The following is a 15,678-nucleotide window of genomic DNA, read 5'->3' as shown; positions in this document are numbered from 1 at the left end:
CTATAAGAAAGCTCAAGAGACCTAGAATATGACTCAAATCTCATATTACTTCTTCGAACTACATTTGACTATCAATAAAATGAGATTTTGAATGTTTGAACCTTGTTTAAATCTTATTTGTACAAACCTCTATACTCTTTTAAATTGCAGCATATATAAATATAATCATGTAAATGGGTTGAAAAAATCATAGTAAATTGATGCAATTTCAACAAGAGAGATATTTAAGGACAAAAAACTAATAAAAGAAACTAATAAAATAAGTAGTCATCGTCACCAGTGCAAGTGGAGTCTTGGCGCAGTGTTGAGCAGCGATATACTAGTGATCATAAAAATAAGTAGTCATCGTCACTAGTGCAAGTGGAGTCTTGGCGCAGTGTTGAGCAGCGAAGGAGATTGCAAGATTGTCCACTCCGAAAAAAATACTATAGCAAGAGCGATACAGATAAAAGCAGAAAATCTCAAAACCAAGAGTATGGCCGAGACGAAGGGATTCGATCGGTTTGAGCCCATATTTGGGGAGCCAACGGTGGAGCTGGAGCAGGGAGAGGTCTTCGGAGGTGTATATCGCCGCACCTTTCTATTTTATGCCCACCCTTTAGATTCTTCTCAGCTAGAGATCGTGGTCTCTGACTTCCATTCCAACACCTTCTTGCGCGTCCTCACCGTTATGGACATCGACGACCTTGTAATTGTTCTATCGTTCTCCTATATTGGTGCAATTTGAAGTCTGTGTGTGGAATTAGAGAAGTTTTAGATTTGATCCCTGTTGTTTGCTGCTACAGTTTTATTATTCTTCTTGTATTATGCTGGTTTCTTGGTCTGAAAATCTGATGAAGTACCTTCGTACAAGTGAGAATTTTAAATTTAGGGTTGATTTATGTGTGTTTTTTTTTCTGGCAAGCCTGAATTTTGTTGCCTTCTTATATTCTTTGAATTGGAAAACCAGGTTGATATCATTTCAAATGGGCTGCCTGATTCGCGTCCGTTGATGTTTCAGGTGTCGGAAGCTTGGTTAAAGTATTCTATTGGCTCGTGGCCAAGCCCTAAAGAAAACTTTTGTTGTCTGCCCTCTGATATATGCATGAACAGAGCCTGTGCGCAGATGAATTTTGTGCTGATGAATTGATCTGGGAGGCTCTCAGTACTGTAATTTAGGCCAGTTGAGATTGAATGCTTTAATTTAGTCATATCAAATCATGGTGATGGGCTCCATATAAGCTTAAAATAAGCAAGGAAATCTATGGTCTAAATATGAGACTTCAATTCATTCTAATGTATTCAAAATGAGAAGGTTAAGAATGATTTTAATCCAAAGTAGTATGGTGCTCTAAAATCAGAGCTTATTTTAGATTTTGAATGAGTCGAACTAGCTCCACATTTCAATACAAGTAGGATTTGTCTCTACCATTCAACGAAGTTTTGAATATTCCAAAACCAACTACACAAATCAGCACATATATGAGGATTTGGCCACAAGATAGAGAGAGAAGAATGTTTTAACCAACTCTAAAAAATATCAAATAGTCTGCCAATTTGAATTCCATAAACTTATCCGATACCCGAGGAGAAACCCAATCCACAAACAAAATGTGAATAATAATATTGTTGCTGGAAAGATTACAACAGGACCAATCAAATAGAATTAAATGACTCATAAACTCAAAAGACACCCTAGGGTGAAGACGAGAGGTGGTGGTGCTGGCATAACAATAGTGCGAGGGCTGGCGTGGCACTTACGATAGAAAACATGGGTAGTTGGGGAGGTTTGGGGCTGTTCGGGGTGGGGGATTCTGGTAGGTATAGGTATTGTGGAGGATTGACAATAGTGGTAGTGTGGTGGGTAGGAGGATTATTGGATTGGTGGCGTATAGGAGATGGCTAATGGGAGGGGCTGGTAGGGGAAAGTGAGCTGTAGGTTGGCTAGGGAACCGATCTGGACGACAGGCGTGATGGAGGAAGATAGGGGTGATGTGGAGGTGGGTAGAGCGACTGCAGGGAAGCACTGGATGGGTGCGTTGCTAGTAGTGCTGATGGGATGGGGGAGTTACAGAAAGGGAGGTAATTGGGGTTGGGACTGTGGCTGAGAGGGAATAATTTGTTTCAAGATAGGGTTGGGAGGAAAGATAATAGTGAGGAGATGACTGGGAGGATGGTGATTGAGGGGGGGGAGGTAATCACCACCGGGGATAAGTGATACTGTTGGAGCATCGACCTTTTTGTCGGATACCCACGAGGGAAAACAGGACGTCGACGGTTGTCCTCACAAATATGAAATTAGAAATAACATAAAATTGAAACTAAAACAACAAACACACATATAAATAGGAGATAGATAGACGAGGAATGGAAATAGAAAGGGGGGATTTCCTGCATAATGAAAAGAGGAAGGACAGGGTTCGGTTAAGCCCCTTCTCTCAACTGAACCGGTTTAGGCCAAACCGGTTCAGCTTTTGGAGGAAACCCTCGTGTCATTTTGTAGGGGTTGGGGAAGCTTTGACCTCATTTGTCGAAGCTTCTGGATCCTCATGGTATGACGACAAGTCCTCTGGTAGGTTGATCATGTCGGTGCAGTCATTCCATAACACATTCTAGTAGAATAGGTAACCATCATCTTTTTACACATCCTGAGCGGGAGTTCTATGTAGAGGTGAGTTCCCACAATGCAACTCTTGAGCCCGTACATTTGAAATCTCCTCCTTCCATTTCTCGTAACTAGCATGGGTTGGTTGAGTAATAAGTATGTGAGGAGAGCTAAATTCTGGGATGAATCTGTGGTAAGCTGCACCACTCTCACTGACACCCCCTCAGGAGAGACCTCTCCCTCACAGATAGGACCTGAGTTCCATTGTAGAATTTTTTTCCCCATCAAACTCCTTGGCCCTATTACAAAAGCTGGGGTTCATCTCTCCTGTTTGGACATGTAACGAGGGGTACCATATGGAACAAGAAATAACATTTGAATAACTCAACGTGATATTCACGACATAACACAAAATGACTCCACTTCTGGTATACTGGACCTCCCACCGTAGGGGTAACTTAGGAAAGGTCTGTACATTGAAATATCTACAATCCTCTTTCTGTGGTGGTCCTGTATTTGTGGTTGACTCCTCAAACTCATGCCCCTTTTGAACCGCCAAGGTCAGTCCTATTGTTGTTCCTCTCAATGCCTATGAAACAATATCTCGAGGTACCATAGTTTCAGACTCTGCTTGAACACTCATTACATTGAGGTCACTACCTTCCAGAATCGCTACTGTTACCTCAAATGGATCTTTATCTCGAGGTCAATTGGAATTGGCGGTATCTCTTCTTCGCGAGCTGCAATTGGAGAATCCTTTTGGAAGACTTCGTCTTCTTTCTGGTCACCGTTCATTTTTTCAACTAAAAGCTGGTACTCTTTGTTTATGTCCTTATCGTCTTTAGTTTCTGCTCGATGACGCCGCTTCGGTGAAGTAGATCACTCTCCTGGTTGTGCATTCTGCCTCCACATGTTCAAATCCGTGGCACTGGCCACATTTTTCTGACCGTGATAGACTTACGAATTGGTTTCACTAGATAGCAGTCAAGGGGTCGCTTGGTGCTGTGGTCTCTCCACATCGGAAGCTAGAGTCTACAACTTTTTGCCGTAGTAATTTAGTAGGAACTGGCGTTGTGTTTCGCGCTTCATCTTCATATCTTCTTGTCCCCCCCTTTGACCTTTCAGAACACGGTAGCCTCCCATTGGATTTCATTTTCAATGTTCGTAATCCACTGCCAAAGTCGGTGGATCTTTCGCCATATCTCCTCCTGAGTAGGTTCGAGCATGTATCTCATTAGTGGCATGGATAAAGTTTAGAGTTGGGAGGTAAAAGATGGTGCCTGAGACTAATTGAACGTTTATAAAATTTGATTTGGGATTGCTGACTTTGAAAGTCAGCAAAGAGAATTTAGGTTTTGGTTTTGGAATGGGTGGTTCAGGGTAGGAAATAAAATATTTCGGTTGGGGGTAAGGTGGATGCTAGTTATCCCTAAGATAGGATTAGGGCTGTGCTAGCTCTGATACTAAATGGTACCAGAGGAGAAATCCAAATTACAAATAAAAGGCGCATAATAATATTATTGCTGAAAAGATTACAACATGACTTGTCAAACAGAAAATTAATGACCCATAAACTCAAAAGACAACTTAGAGTGAAGACGAGAGCTGGTGGTGCCGACAGAACAACGGTGTGAGGGCTGGCGGGGCACTTACGACAGCAACATGGGTAGTTGGTGAAGTTTGGGACTATCTGGGGTGGGGGATTTTAGCAGGTATAGGGGCTGTGGAGGACTGACAATAGTCGCGGTGTGGTGAGTTACTGGATTGGTGGCGTACAAAAGATGGTCATGGGAAGGGTTTGTAGGGGAAGTTGGGCCGTAGGTTGGCTAGGGAACTGACCTGGATGGCAGCCGTAAGGGATGAAGACAGGGTTGATGTGGAGGTGGGTAGAGCGGCTGCAGGGAACCACTGGATGGGTGTGCTGCTGGCAGTGCTGACGGGATGGGGGAATTATGGGAGGGGAGATAACTGGGGTCGTGACTGTGGCTGAGAGGGAAAAATTTGCTGTCAAGATAGGGCTAGGAGGAAAGATAACAACGATGAGGTGATTGGGAGGATGACGATAGAAGTTGGGGGGTGGGGGGTGGGGAAGGTAATCACCACCAGGGAGAAGGGTTTCCGTTGGAGCTCCAGTATTTCCATCAGATACAACCTATGAGGGAAAACAGGACGCCGACGACTGTCCTCATAAATTTGAAATCAGAAATAACATAAAACTAAAAATCTGGACAACAAAGAATATATAAATAGGAGATAGATAGGTGGAAAATGAAAATAGAAAGGGGGAAATTTCTTGCCTAATGAAAAAAGGAAGAAGGGGGTCGGTTTAGCCCCCCTTTATTAACTGAACCGGTTTGGGCCAATCCAGTTCAGCTTTTGGAGGAAACTCCTTGTGTCATTATCTCTATCTACTTGGCACGTGAGTAAATAAAATAATACTTTCAAGGAATATCTGCTTTGATTTTTATAAATACGAGTTAGGAATCTTTTTTTTATCAAATAACATATCTTGGTTGTTAGGATTTATGCTATCTTTTTTATTTTCAGGCTATATCTGTTTTTTTAATATAATATTTTTGTTTCTTTATTAGGGAATTAGATCAACATAATTATAACCTGTAATTAGATATTGAAATCAGTTGAATACAATACAATTTACTTGTCACTTGCTTTATTTATTTATTTTTTTTCTTTCATCTTGTTTGAATTCACATTGGGCAGCTCTTCTTTTGGTTTCTCAACTCCGTGTGTAATAGGAGATTGAAAGTTCCCAATTTTCTTTCTTCCTTCTTTCTCCGTTTTTTTAAGATTTGGCAAAAATAGAGTAGTCATCAGCCTTGTATCTGTAGCTATAATTAGCTAAATTTAAAGAAGGAAACAACATTTATTGTTGTTGTTTATCCATTTCAATATTGTCAAACAATGAATTTTTTCACTAATTTTTGGTAACAGCTTTGTGGAACATCATAAAACATTAGGTAATGTATAGAGGAAAAATTAGGGGAATAAATAAGAAAACTAATTTTGAGTTTGTGATGATCAATTTCATGGTAGTTTTTATCGTGCATTATTTTATTATCATTTGGGAAAGTTATTGGCTTTTATGACATAAGATACTCTAGATGGTGAAAAAACTCTAGAAGAATCTTATTGCTTTATCAACATTTTATTTTATTATTCCCGATTTAAGTTGATTTTATTATAGGACTGTATTGTGGTTTTAGATTGATTCTTGATGAGGTTAGCACCAAAAATTGTTCTACCCATAAGATTTTATAACACATGTAATCCAAGTGAAGATGAGAATCAAACTAAAATAAAGAAGATACTTGTTCATATGCTCTTGATATAGAGAAAATTTAACAAATCCACATGAGAATAAATTCTCTAAGTAATGCCATAGCCCATAAGGAGAGTGAATACTTAGATAGCCATAATGCAACTATCTAAGAAGAACATAAGAAACCATCACAATAGCAAGTCATAAGGGGCTATCAGTGTATCCAAGAGGTCAAAGATGATCTGATGGTGAAAATGAGGTTGGCTAATTTAAAGATGAAATGATGAGTCTGCAAAAATCACTGTAACGACAACTAGGTAGCTCAATAAGTGTAAAATTGCTAAGAGGGGATACATAAGTGATATATTATAATCTATTAAAGAAAGAGCCAATGTCCGAGCGAATTGAGCCAAAAAAGCTCATGAGGCATTATGGAGTGTCTACAATGACTACCACTTGAGAATGATGGAAGTCCATAAAGAGCATTCATGCTAAATGGAGAGATACAATACGTTGCTAAAAAAATTGTACCACCTTAGCTCCTATTTGGGTTGTCCAAGCCACATTGGTAGGCTAGTATGGCCAAATCCTTCATGGGGTAGCTAATTAAGGATCATGAGCCAATTTCATCACGAAGAGTGGCTACTACTATCAATGTCTCATCTACCACAACATATATGGCTAGTATAATTTGGATTGGACATATCAGATACTCTAGTTAGCATTCGTAGATTGGATGCATTGCTAGTAGAGCCAAGTACAATATGTGGATTGAATGAATGAAAAAAAGGAATTTATGCGATCAATATTATGATAAGTTTTTCTTCTTGATTTTCTTATCGTCATCCATGAAGGTAATTTTCTTTGATGTCATAAAAAAACTCTAGATCCGTCTAAGCCTTTTGAAAAACCTTAGAAAAACCTTATCTCTTCCACATTATTTTTGAGTTAATTTGATGCTATACTACGACTGTTTTATGATGCTAAGTTGATTCTGAATATTGAGTAGTGTTCTAGAAAAACATATGATCTTGAATTAACTAGACACTATAAAATATTTATATTATGGCATTAAATTGTCTGGAGAATGATGGTGCCAAATATTACCTAATTGCTAGGATTTTTCTAATTTTCAAGGGTGTAATAATGATAGAGTTTTCTATGGCATCAAATGTGGTTACCTTCACAGATTGATAATGAGATTATTTTAGGAATTGGGGTGATGATGAATCAGTCGTCATATTTCTAATTAAATTTTCTTGCATTCAATCCTTCTTTAGCTTTTCTTCTACGCTTTACTTTCTATTCTCTCTTATTTTACTTAGATTTTAACTTAAATGCGAAGCTTGTGTTTTTATGCTAATTCAGTAAGCAAACAATAATAATATCTTGATTCCTTCTATATAAGGATCTAATCACTAGTTTTAGGTGCAAAAGTACCGAATTATTTGTTTTAATCCAATTTAGCAACAAAATAGGAGAGGGAGAAAGGGAGGCTGACGGTTCTAACTTTACTATTATAGTAGGCGTTGAAATACCATTAAAGTGAAAAGTGATTGAAGGGCATTGTAAGGAGAGGAGAGCGAATGTAATGAGATTGAATAATTTCAAATGAATTAATTGTTTTAAATTAATTTCAAAATCTAATTACAAATTAAATTTACAATGATCTGATTCCATAATAAAGAAATAAAAAATTTCATAGAATTTAGCTAAAAAAATATGATAGATAAGATAATCCTATATATTTTGATAAGTTTTTAGGAAAAGAAAGTCCTTATTTAAATGTTCACCACATTCACTTGAAAATATTTAAGCAAATATGCTTTGAAATCAATATCTTAATTTGGACATGTTGGAGAGAGAGGAATTTGTGTAATCCAAGTTAACGAATTCTATTTTATTTGGAGTTGGTAGAACTTTTTCTCTTTTTTGTGATTAAATCCTCCATGTGTGATTTGTTTTGTAGAGTTGGATTTGACTTGAGGCCACAAGTTTTACCTTCGATCATTTAGGGAGCTAATTTTGATTTATTCTAGACTAGAATTGAACTTCAATTTTTGGCATCCTTATTGTTTATGATGAAAATCATGTATATTTTTTTATTGGACTCATTTAACATGAATTAAGGTCCCATCTTGATAGTATAGGACTTCTTGGTTATTTTAAACATGTATAGTGCTTAAACCTTTTTTTTTAATTTCATTGAACTCTAATTGGGTTGGATTAATGTTTTGAGAGCCTTTTGGGTCATGCTTTTCCCACTTCAATTCATTTGCATTTACAAATGACTATTATTCATTATGCAAATAAAATTTTTAGTTGATTCATTCAATGATAAACCCGAAGGATGTTGCATCCACCAACCCATGAAATGTAATTTTTTATAGTCATATCTATTGTTCTAGATGTTTTGTTGGCATGTAGTAACTCTTAATGATGAATTTGACCCAAGTTCCTCGAGTAGGCGATTCCATTGTGGGTTGATCTGTAATAGCTAACAAATGACGTCTAGTCAGCCTAGATTTATCTGAGGTGGTACACATTCTTCTAATCGTTTGCTATAGTCCTCTATTTGATGTGAATGTGATAGTCATTATAAATGCTTCTTGATGCCCTATGAGTTGCTATCTCTTGGCCTTTGTAGCAATTGATACTTTTCTCGAGTGATAGTCATTATAATGCTTCTTGATGCCCTATGAGTTGCTATCTCTTGATCTTCTTATTAGCTCCCTTTTTATAGAATCATTACAACTCCAAAAGTAGATTAGTAATAAGTTCACCTTTTTGCCTCTATTATGTTACTTGCTGTTTTTATTTATGTAGGACTTAATTAAGAGAAAAGTTCACCACAACTAGAATTTGTGGATTGGAAGTATGACTGCAGCCTCACTAATGTAGATAAAAGTGTGAGAGCAAGCTTATTTAAAGTTTTATAATCTAACTCTGCACCATTGAGAACCTTGCTAAAGTTACAGAGAAGCTATTGCTTCCGTACTCTTTCTTGTACTAGAATTGAGATTACTGCAGTGGCATTTAGTCCAAGGTATAAGGACAGACCTTTGTTGTTGTGCTACCGTGGATTAGCAGTGTTCATATCAGCTTTTAATTTTTAGTAAGATGTTTCATTGCGGTCATCCTAGACAAATTGGCTCTACTTTCAATAAACATTAAATAAAGGATCATTTTTCTTTCTTTTACGATAGTAGAAGCAACTGAGGTTGGTAAATTTGCTTGTTAGCTTCTCACATCTCGAATTGACTTTGGTAATTTAGTTTCAAATTTGCCTTAATTTTGTTAGTTTGGTGGAACTTGCCAGACGGAGCTCTAGAAAGACACTTGGCAGTGTTTAGCTTCATATTATACTATCCACGAGAGGAAAATACATAGTGAGTTTTGAGAGATGGGCAGAATTATTCATGGTCACAAAATGTAATTTGTATAAATTTCAATTTTTTATTTTTTTTATTTTTGAGTTTTGAATACATTGTTCTGCTCACCATTGGAAAGTTGCTCCTGTATTCTTCAAGTCAAAAGACATCACCTTACAACAGAAGGTTTCTTCATCAGTAATGAATCCTAATTTCACTTCATCTTTAGGATCTCCTTGCTTTGATGGTAACTTGAAAAATCATCTTGAGAGTTTAAAGCCGAGAACACAACAACTGAGTTGATGTCTGGGAGAGGTATGGCTCATCATTAAGTTTCTTGAAATCTATGTACATTCGTCATTATCGTTTCACTTTCTTCTCCGTGACTACATAAGACACTCATTTGGAATATTGCACTTCTGAATGAATCCATGTTTAAGGATCTTGTCAACTTTCTCCTTGATAACAGCTTTGATTTATTTAAGTACCATTTTTTGTCCTTTATCATGAGATTTCTTGAAGAGAGAATTTAAGCAATGGCTTGTAACTCTCATGTTCACCTTGGGCATGTCGGAAGGTTACTGAGCAAAGATATTTGCATTGTTTTGTACTTAAAAGACCAGTTCAGTTACAAAAAATATATCGGCAGAGATAACTGCAACAAAATTTTTTGTTGTTAGGCGTTCCTCTGCTAGCGAGTATTTCAACAATTTTCTTTTTGGTCTTTTGCTCATGAGTGGTGGCTTCCTTCATAACACTCAGATAACTCTTCCAAAAATGAATAAAATTTCTTCCGACAATGATGATTCCTAAGGTAGTAGTAAATTTGAATGCTAAGTGCCGTAGTAGAAACAAATTGAAAGAATCAGAAAGAGTACAACCAACGATACGATTTTTTGTAGAAGGTGCTTATCTGATTTCAAAAGCATTACTGTTTTCTCAAGCTACATCAAGGGTGACTGTGACTCAGGCAGTATTCATTCTTCAAAAAAAAAAAAAAAAAAAGGAAGAACATTTGGAAAGAATATATAATAACACCATAAATGCCCGTTCGCTTTGTCAAATCAAGAAATAAAACACTTACAAATTTGCCAAATGAGGATCCACATAACCTCAAAATAATTTATCACACCGCAATCTGGATGACATTATCGTAGATGTTTTGATAAGTAGATAGGTTATTGTTTGAGAAAGTTGATAAAATGCATTATTAAAGTGGTGTGAACTTCATACTAGATGTGTTGCTTTATACTTTTTTATTGAGAGGTATAGTTTCTGACTTTTGAGATACAAGACATACTTAATATGACATGAAGCCCCCTATAGTCAGCTTAATATTGGGCACTTTGGCAAGCTTTCCTCACGGATCCTTTGGCTATGTTCGGCTGTTTATCTCTGATGGCTAAGTATATCGTGGTTTATGACAACTCAAGACAATGAAATCTTTTGTTCTTAATTGGGTTTATCATAATTTTCTCTATCATCCACTTTAAGCATTTAATGATACATTTTCTTTCCTAATTTAAATTGCTAAATTTTAAGAAAAATATTTTTAGTCTATAATATATCCACAATCGAAGATGCTTGCTAGTGATTGAGAGGGGTAAGTAATTGTAGCTTGTGCCTGCATGAAATCTCAAACCAAATTTTAAAGTTCTCATAAGAGGGAGAAATCTCTAAGTAGTATCTTATTTAAAATCCAATTTTAAAAATCAACATGGATATCAACACGAATTTTAGATAGAGTTGGGCCAGGATTTTTAGAGCTAAAACTAGGAAGGATAAGTTCATAAATATTATACTAGAAGTATGGTATGAGGGATATTTATTGGGGGAAAGATAGTTCAAAGTCGATAGAGAGATTTGGAAATGTACGAAAAAGGTAGAAAATGCATGGATGAGATGGGTAGATAAAATTAGCATTATAGGATTGGAATGAAAATGGGATAGACCCTAGGTAACATTGATAGAAGTTGATTAAAGTTTTTTGCGAAGAATTGGTTTTTCACCTAATGCAAAACTCAAGGGGACTAGTTAAAAAATGTGACTTTATAATGCTCACACAACACTTAATATTTGGTCTAAAGATCTTGTTGATAATGAAATACTTCCAAGTGTTAAAACAAATTTATTTTTACTATTCATCTTTCTTTTTAATGTATCTTCAGTGGAAATAAATACTAGGATCCTTTCAAGAAGTTAAATAATTGGCTTTTGACAGGAACTTGATACGTCGGCTCCTGCAAACCAGTCAGTCTAGGGAAGACTAGTTTGGGCCGGCCAGATCTAGATAGACCAGCCGACCCAACCTAGAGGAGCGGAAGCCATAGGAGCTGCTGAGGACGATACCAACTTTCAGGTGCGGCCCATACGACCATTAATCACATAAAAGAGGAGGGGAATTAAGGTGGGTTTTTAGAGGAAGTTTGCATGGCTTTGAGGTGTATCTTTTAAGGCTATTTGCTAGGGTTTATTTTATGTTTGGAATTACTGTAATTTTTCTTCTGTCTTTGTGCTCCTAGTGGCGTCTAGGGTTTATGGAGAGATGATCTACCTCTCAAATTATAGATCATCCATCGTGTCTTGTTTGTTTGCTTTGATATTAATCAAATTAACCTCATCTCGAGTTTCTCACATATTTATTACAAGTTGCTCATTGATTTTGGCTCTGGTTTGTATCAAATTGGTATTAGAATAAGATCTTAGAGAGATGACAACAAAGAAAGTGGATGTGTTGGAAGAGGATTGGAAGGAAAAGTATGACAAGTCAAGTTCGGGATGGAGGAAAGGTTCTCCGTCATAGATGAAAGTTTTTTCTTCATGGATGATAGATTGTCTTCCATGAAAAATCGATTCGGTAGCTTGGAGGAGATGATAAGAAGGTTAATTGAAGTGCAACCCAAGACCTCGCCGATGGTTCAATTTGTGAACCCTAACCAAGGTTCGATAAGAGCATCCCTGGCCAAATCAAAAGGGAAAAGGATTGAACAAGAGGAACATGAGGAGGAAAGAACCCACCATCAAGAATTTCCCCTCAAGAATTTGACAGGGGGTGGATTGGAGATTTTTTATGGAGGGGGTGGGGCCAAAATTTGGAGGGCAAAGCGTTCAGAGGAGCACAAAGAAGGAATGAGAGAAATTAGAATGGGATATGACTATGATCAAATGAGGGAGTTTCATCCTACATATATGTGGGGAAACACCAATGAGAGAGAAAGTTGGGTTGATGATGCTAGGGTTAGGAAGTTGAAAATGCTAATCTTCGAGTGAGACACACATGGGTTAGTGTATCAGATAGAGCGATATCTTGTGATGAATGGGTTTAATGGGGAGGAGAAGCTTATGGTGATAGGTTATATTTGGAGGGAAAATCTCTAACATGGTTTTAGCGGAAGGAGACGAGATGCTCCATCCATCGTGGGAGGAATTTAAGGATTGCTTGTTAGAATATTTTCAAGCCATTCGAGAAAGAGACCTATATGAACAATTCTATGTCGTGACTTAGGAGGAGACTATCATGGAGTATAGAGAGAAATTCGAGCTATTGTCGGGATGACTAAGGGCAATTCTGAAGTAGGACTGGAGGGGAATTTCATGAAGGGCTAAAAACCCGACATATGAACCACACTGACTATTGATATTGTGGGGATTGAGGGAGACAATAGAGCTTGCCCAGATGGTGGATGACAAGAAAAAAATAAATAAAACCAACAAAAGCGCACCATTGGAGGATTCTATCAGAGTAACTTGACGATCATGACATTGATGACCTAGACAAAGTCATTTCAAAAGAAGGCGTCAAAGGAGAGGAATACGGGGGCCCTTCTCAAGGTCAAGTTCAAGCGCCTTTCAGAGATAGAAGTGCATGTCAAGAGAGCAAACAAATTATATTTTCATTGTGATAAGAAGAATGCCTCAGGCCATCGTGCAAGGAGCGCACGCTCCAGGTCCTTTTAGTTTGTGAGGGGGAAGAGGTAGATAGTGAGGAGTCGAAGAAAAAAACATTGGAGTAGCCCTTACAATTGGATGTAGTGGAGGTGTCTCTTAAATCAATGGTGAAATTTACTCCAAATCACATCGTGAAGGTAATGGTACAAATCGGGGAGGAACTGATAATGGTGTTGGTGGATAGTGGGGCCACTCACAATTTCATCTCCAATCGGGTCGTGGAACAACTAGGGTTGAAGTTGGTAGATACGAGAAGCTTTGTGGTCATGATGAGAACATGAAAGGTAGAGAAAAGCCAAGGAATTTGTAAGGGATTAGTGTCGTCACTACATGGCCTATAGGTGGCAGATGACTTCTTTTCCTTGGATTTCAGAAGTATTGATTTAATTCTAGGATGAAATGGTTACAAACGAATGAGGAGAAGATGGTGGATTGGAAATCCCTGACTATGGAAATTCGGGTGAAATGGTGGAAGGTGATGGAGAGAGGGGATGCTAGCCTTTGCAAAACCTTGGTTTCACTAGAAACCATGGTTAAGATGATATGGGAAGCTGGGTTGGGCGATTTGGTGGAGTCGCAGAGTATACAGAAGATCCAGACACCCAAGTCAATCGAAATCCCTGAGGTTTTTCAACAACTTTTTTAGCAGTTTTTCGAAGGATGAGATAGAGAAATTGATTCACAAGATGTTCGAAGCAGGAATCATCAAGGCCAATGTGAGCCTCTTTTTCAGTTCAATTCTCTTGGTGAAGATATAACATGGTAGTTGGAGATTCTGTGTGGACTTTATGACCTCGAGCATGGAAATTTTCTGGACAAGTTTTCAATTTCAGTGATTGATGAGTTGTTAGATGAGCTTTATAGAGCAGTGTTCTACAATAATCAATCTAAAGTCGAGATATTATCAGATCAGAATGAATCCAGTCAGGATATCTTCAGATCAGGATGAATCCAACTGATGTGCATAAGACGATGTTCAAGTCTCACGAAGTATATTATGAGTTTTTGGTGATGATGTTTGGCCTTATCAACGCTCCAACCACTTTTCAGTCTCTCATAAGCAAGGTTTAAACTTACCTCCGGAAATTCGTCATGATATTATTTGACGATATTTTGATCAGTAGTCCTGCCTAAGCGGATCATATGAGACATCGGGGGACAATCTTAGAGACTTTGAGAGATCACCAGCTGTGTGCCAACATGAAGAAATTTTCCTTTGTGCAGTCACAGGTGGAGTACCTAGGGCATGTGGTGGCCAAGGCAGGGGCAACAACGGATCAGTCCAAGATTACGGCTATGTTGGGCTGGCCTTTCACGAAGGGCTTGAAGGATTGAGAGGTTCTAGGCCTCATCGAGTTTTACCGAAAATTCATGAGAGAGTATGACACGATAGCATGACCACTAATAAATAAACTGAAGGAAGCTAATTTCAAGTGGGGGAAAGCAGCAACTCAAGCCTTCAAATATCTGAAGAGAGTCATGAACAACATTTCAACATTAGCATTTAGTGACTTCAGTAGATCATTTGTGGTAGAGACAAATGCATCAGGGTATGTATTGGGAGTCGTTCTCATGTAGGACCCATGATCCATTGCATATTTCAGCTAGTACTCATGGCAAGGGCGAGGCTCAAGTCAGTGTATGAGCAGGAGTTGATGGCTATTGTTTTGGCCATCCAGAAGCGACAATCCTATCAGCTTAAACAACACTTTATAGTAGGAATAGATCAGAGGAGCTTGAATTATTTGTTGGAGCAGAGGAGCATCAAAGATGGCTATTCAAGTTACTCGCATATGATTTTGAGATTCAGTATCGACTAGAATTGAAGAATAAAGTGTCGGATGCACTATCGAGGAAGTTGGAGGAGCCACAACTAACAACTTTATCAGTACCCCTTGTCCTAGATTGGGAAAACCTGAGGCAGGAGAGCGAGCAGGTTGAAGGGCTGAAGAAGATAATGCCAGATTGCTATAGGATTAAAAAATTCATCCATAATACGCATTGAGGGGGCAACAACCATTCTACTAAGGATTTGACTATGTCATCAGAAAGGTTATTGCAGCGCTTATCGTTACCTGTGAAGGTTTGGGAAAAAGTTATGGTGTATTTTATAGAGGGGTTGCCATGAACAAAGGGGTTTACGATGATATTGGTGGTATTGGATCACCTAAGCATGCACGCACACTTCATTTCATTACAACACCTTACATTGTTGTCTCAGTCGCTACAATATTCATACGAAAGTGGTATGTTTGCATGGTTGTTGACCTCAATTTTTCGTGAGGTCTAGTATTCCTCGTAGGAGTTAGGATCTAGCCTTAGGGGTCTTCCTGCGACTATCTTAGAACCTTAGAAGTGGGACCCGCCTTGTTTTAGTTCGACCCGCTTCCGTCCCTTTCTGGAGTTTCGCGTGTGTGGTATCAACTTCTAGCACTTAGAAGAACGAAACCAACATGAGGAAACCCAAAAGGGATTCCCTATAGGACCTTTCCGAG

At 38.1% G+C, this 15,678-nt stretch overlaps 1 protein-coding gene across 3 annotated transcripts in view; it reads left to right on the top strand.

The window, feature by feature from the left end:
- Positions 1–337: 337 nt before the first annotated feature.
- Positions 338–15,678, top strand: part of LOC110032726 — a 56,753-nt gene continuing 41,412 nt past the window's right edge. For all 3 annotated transcript variants that reach the window (XM_020736466.1, XM_020736472.1, XM_020736458.1), the window contains exon 1: positions 338–688. In XM_020736466.1, the coding sequence (XP_020592125.1) occupies positions 476–688 (213 nt within the window). In that variant the 5' untranslated portion in view covers positions 338–475. The remainder of the gene's footprint in view (positions 689–15,678) is intronic.

The sequence above is a fragment of the Phalaenopsis equestris genome, unplaced genomic scaffold, assembly GCF_001263595.1.
Source record: "Phalaenopsis equestris unplaced genomic scaffold, ASM126359v1 Scaffold000002, whole genome shotgun sequence".
NCBI lineage: Eukaryota > Viridiplantae > Streptophyta > Magnoliopsida > Asparagales > Orchidaceae > Phalaenopsis > Phalaenopsis equestris.
This window is presented reverse-complemented; position numbering and strand designations above follow the sequence as displayed.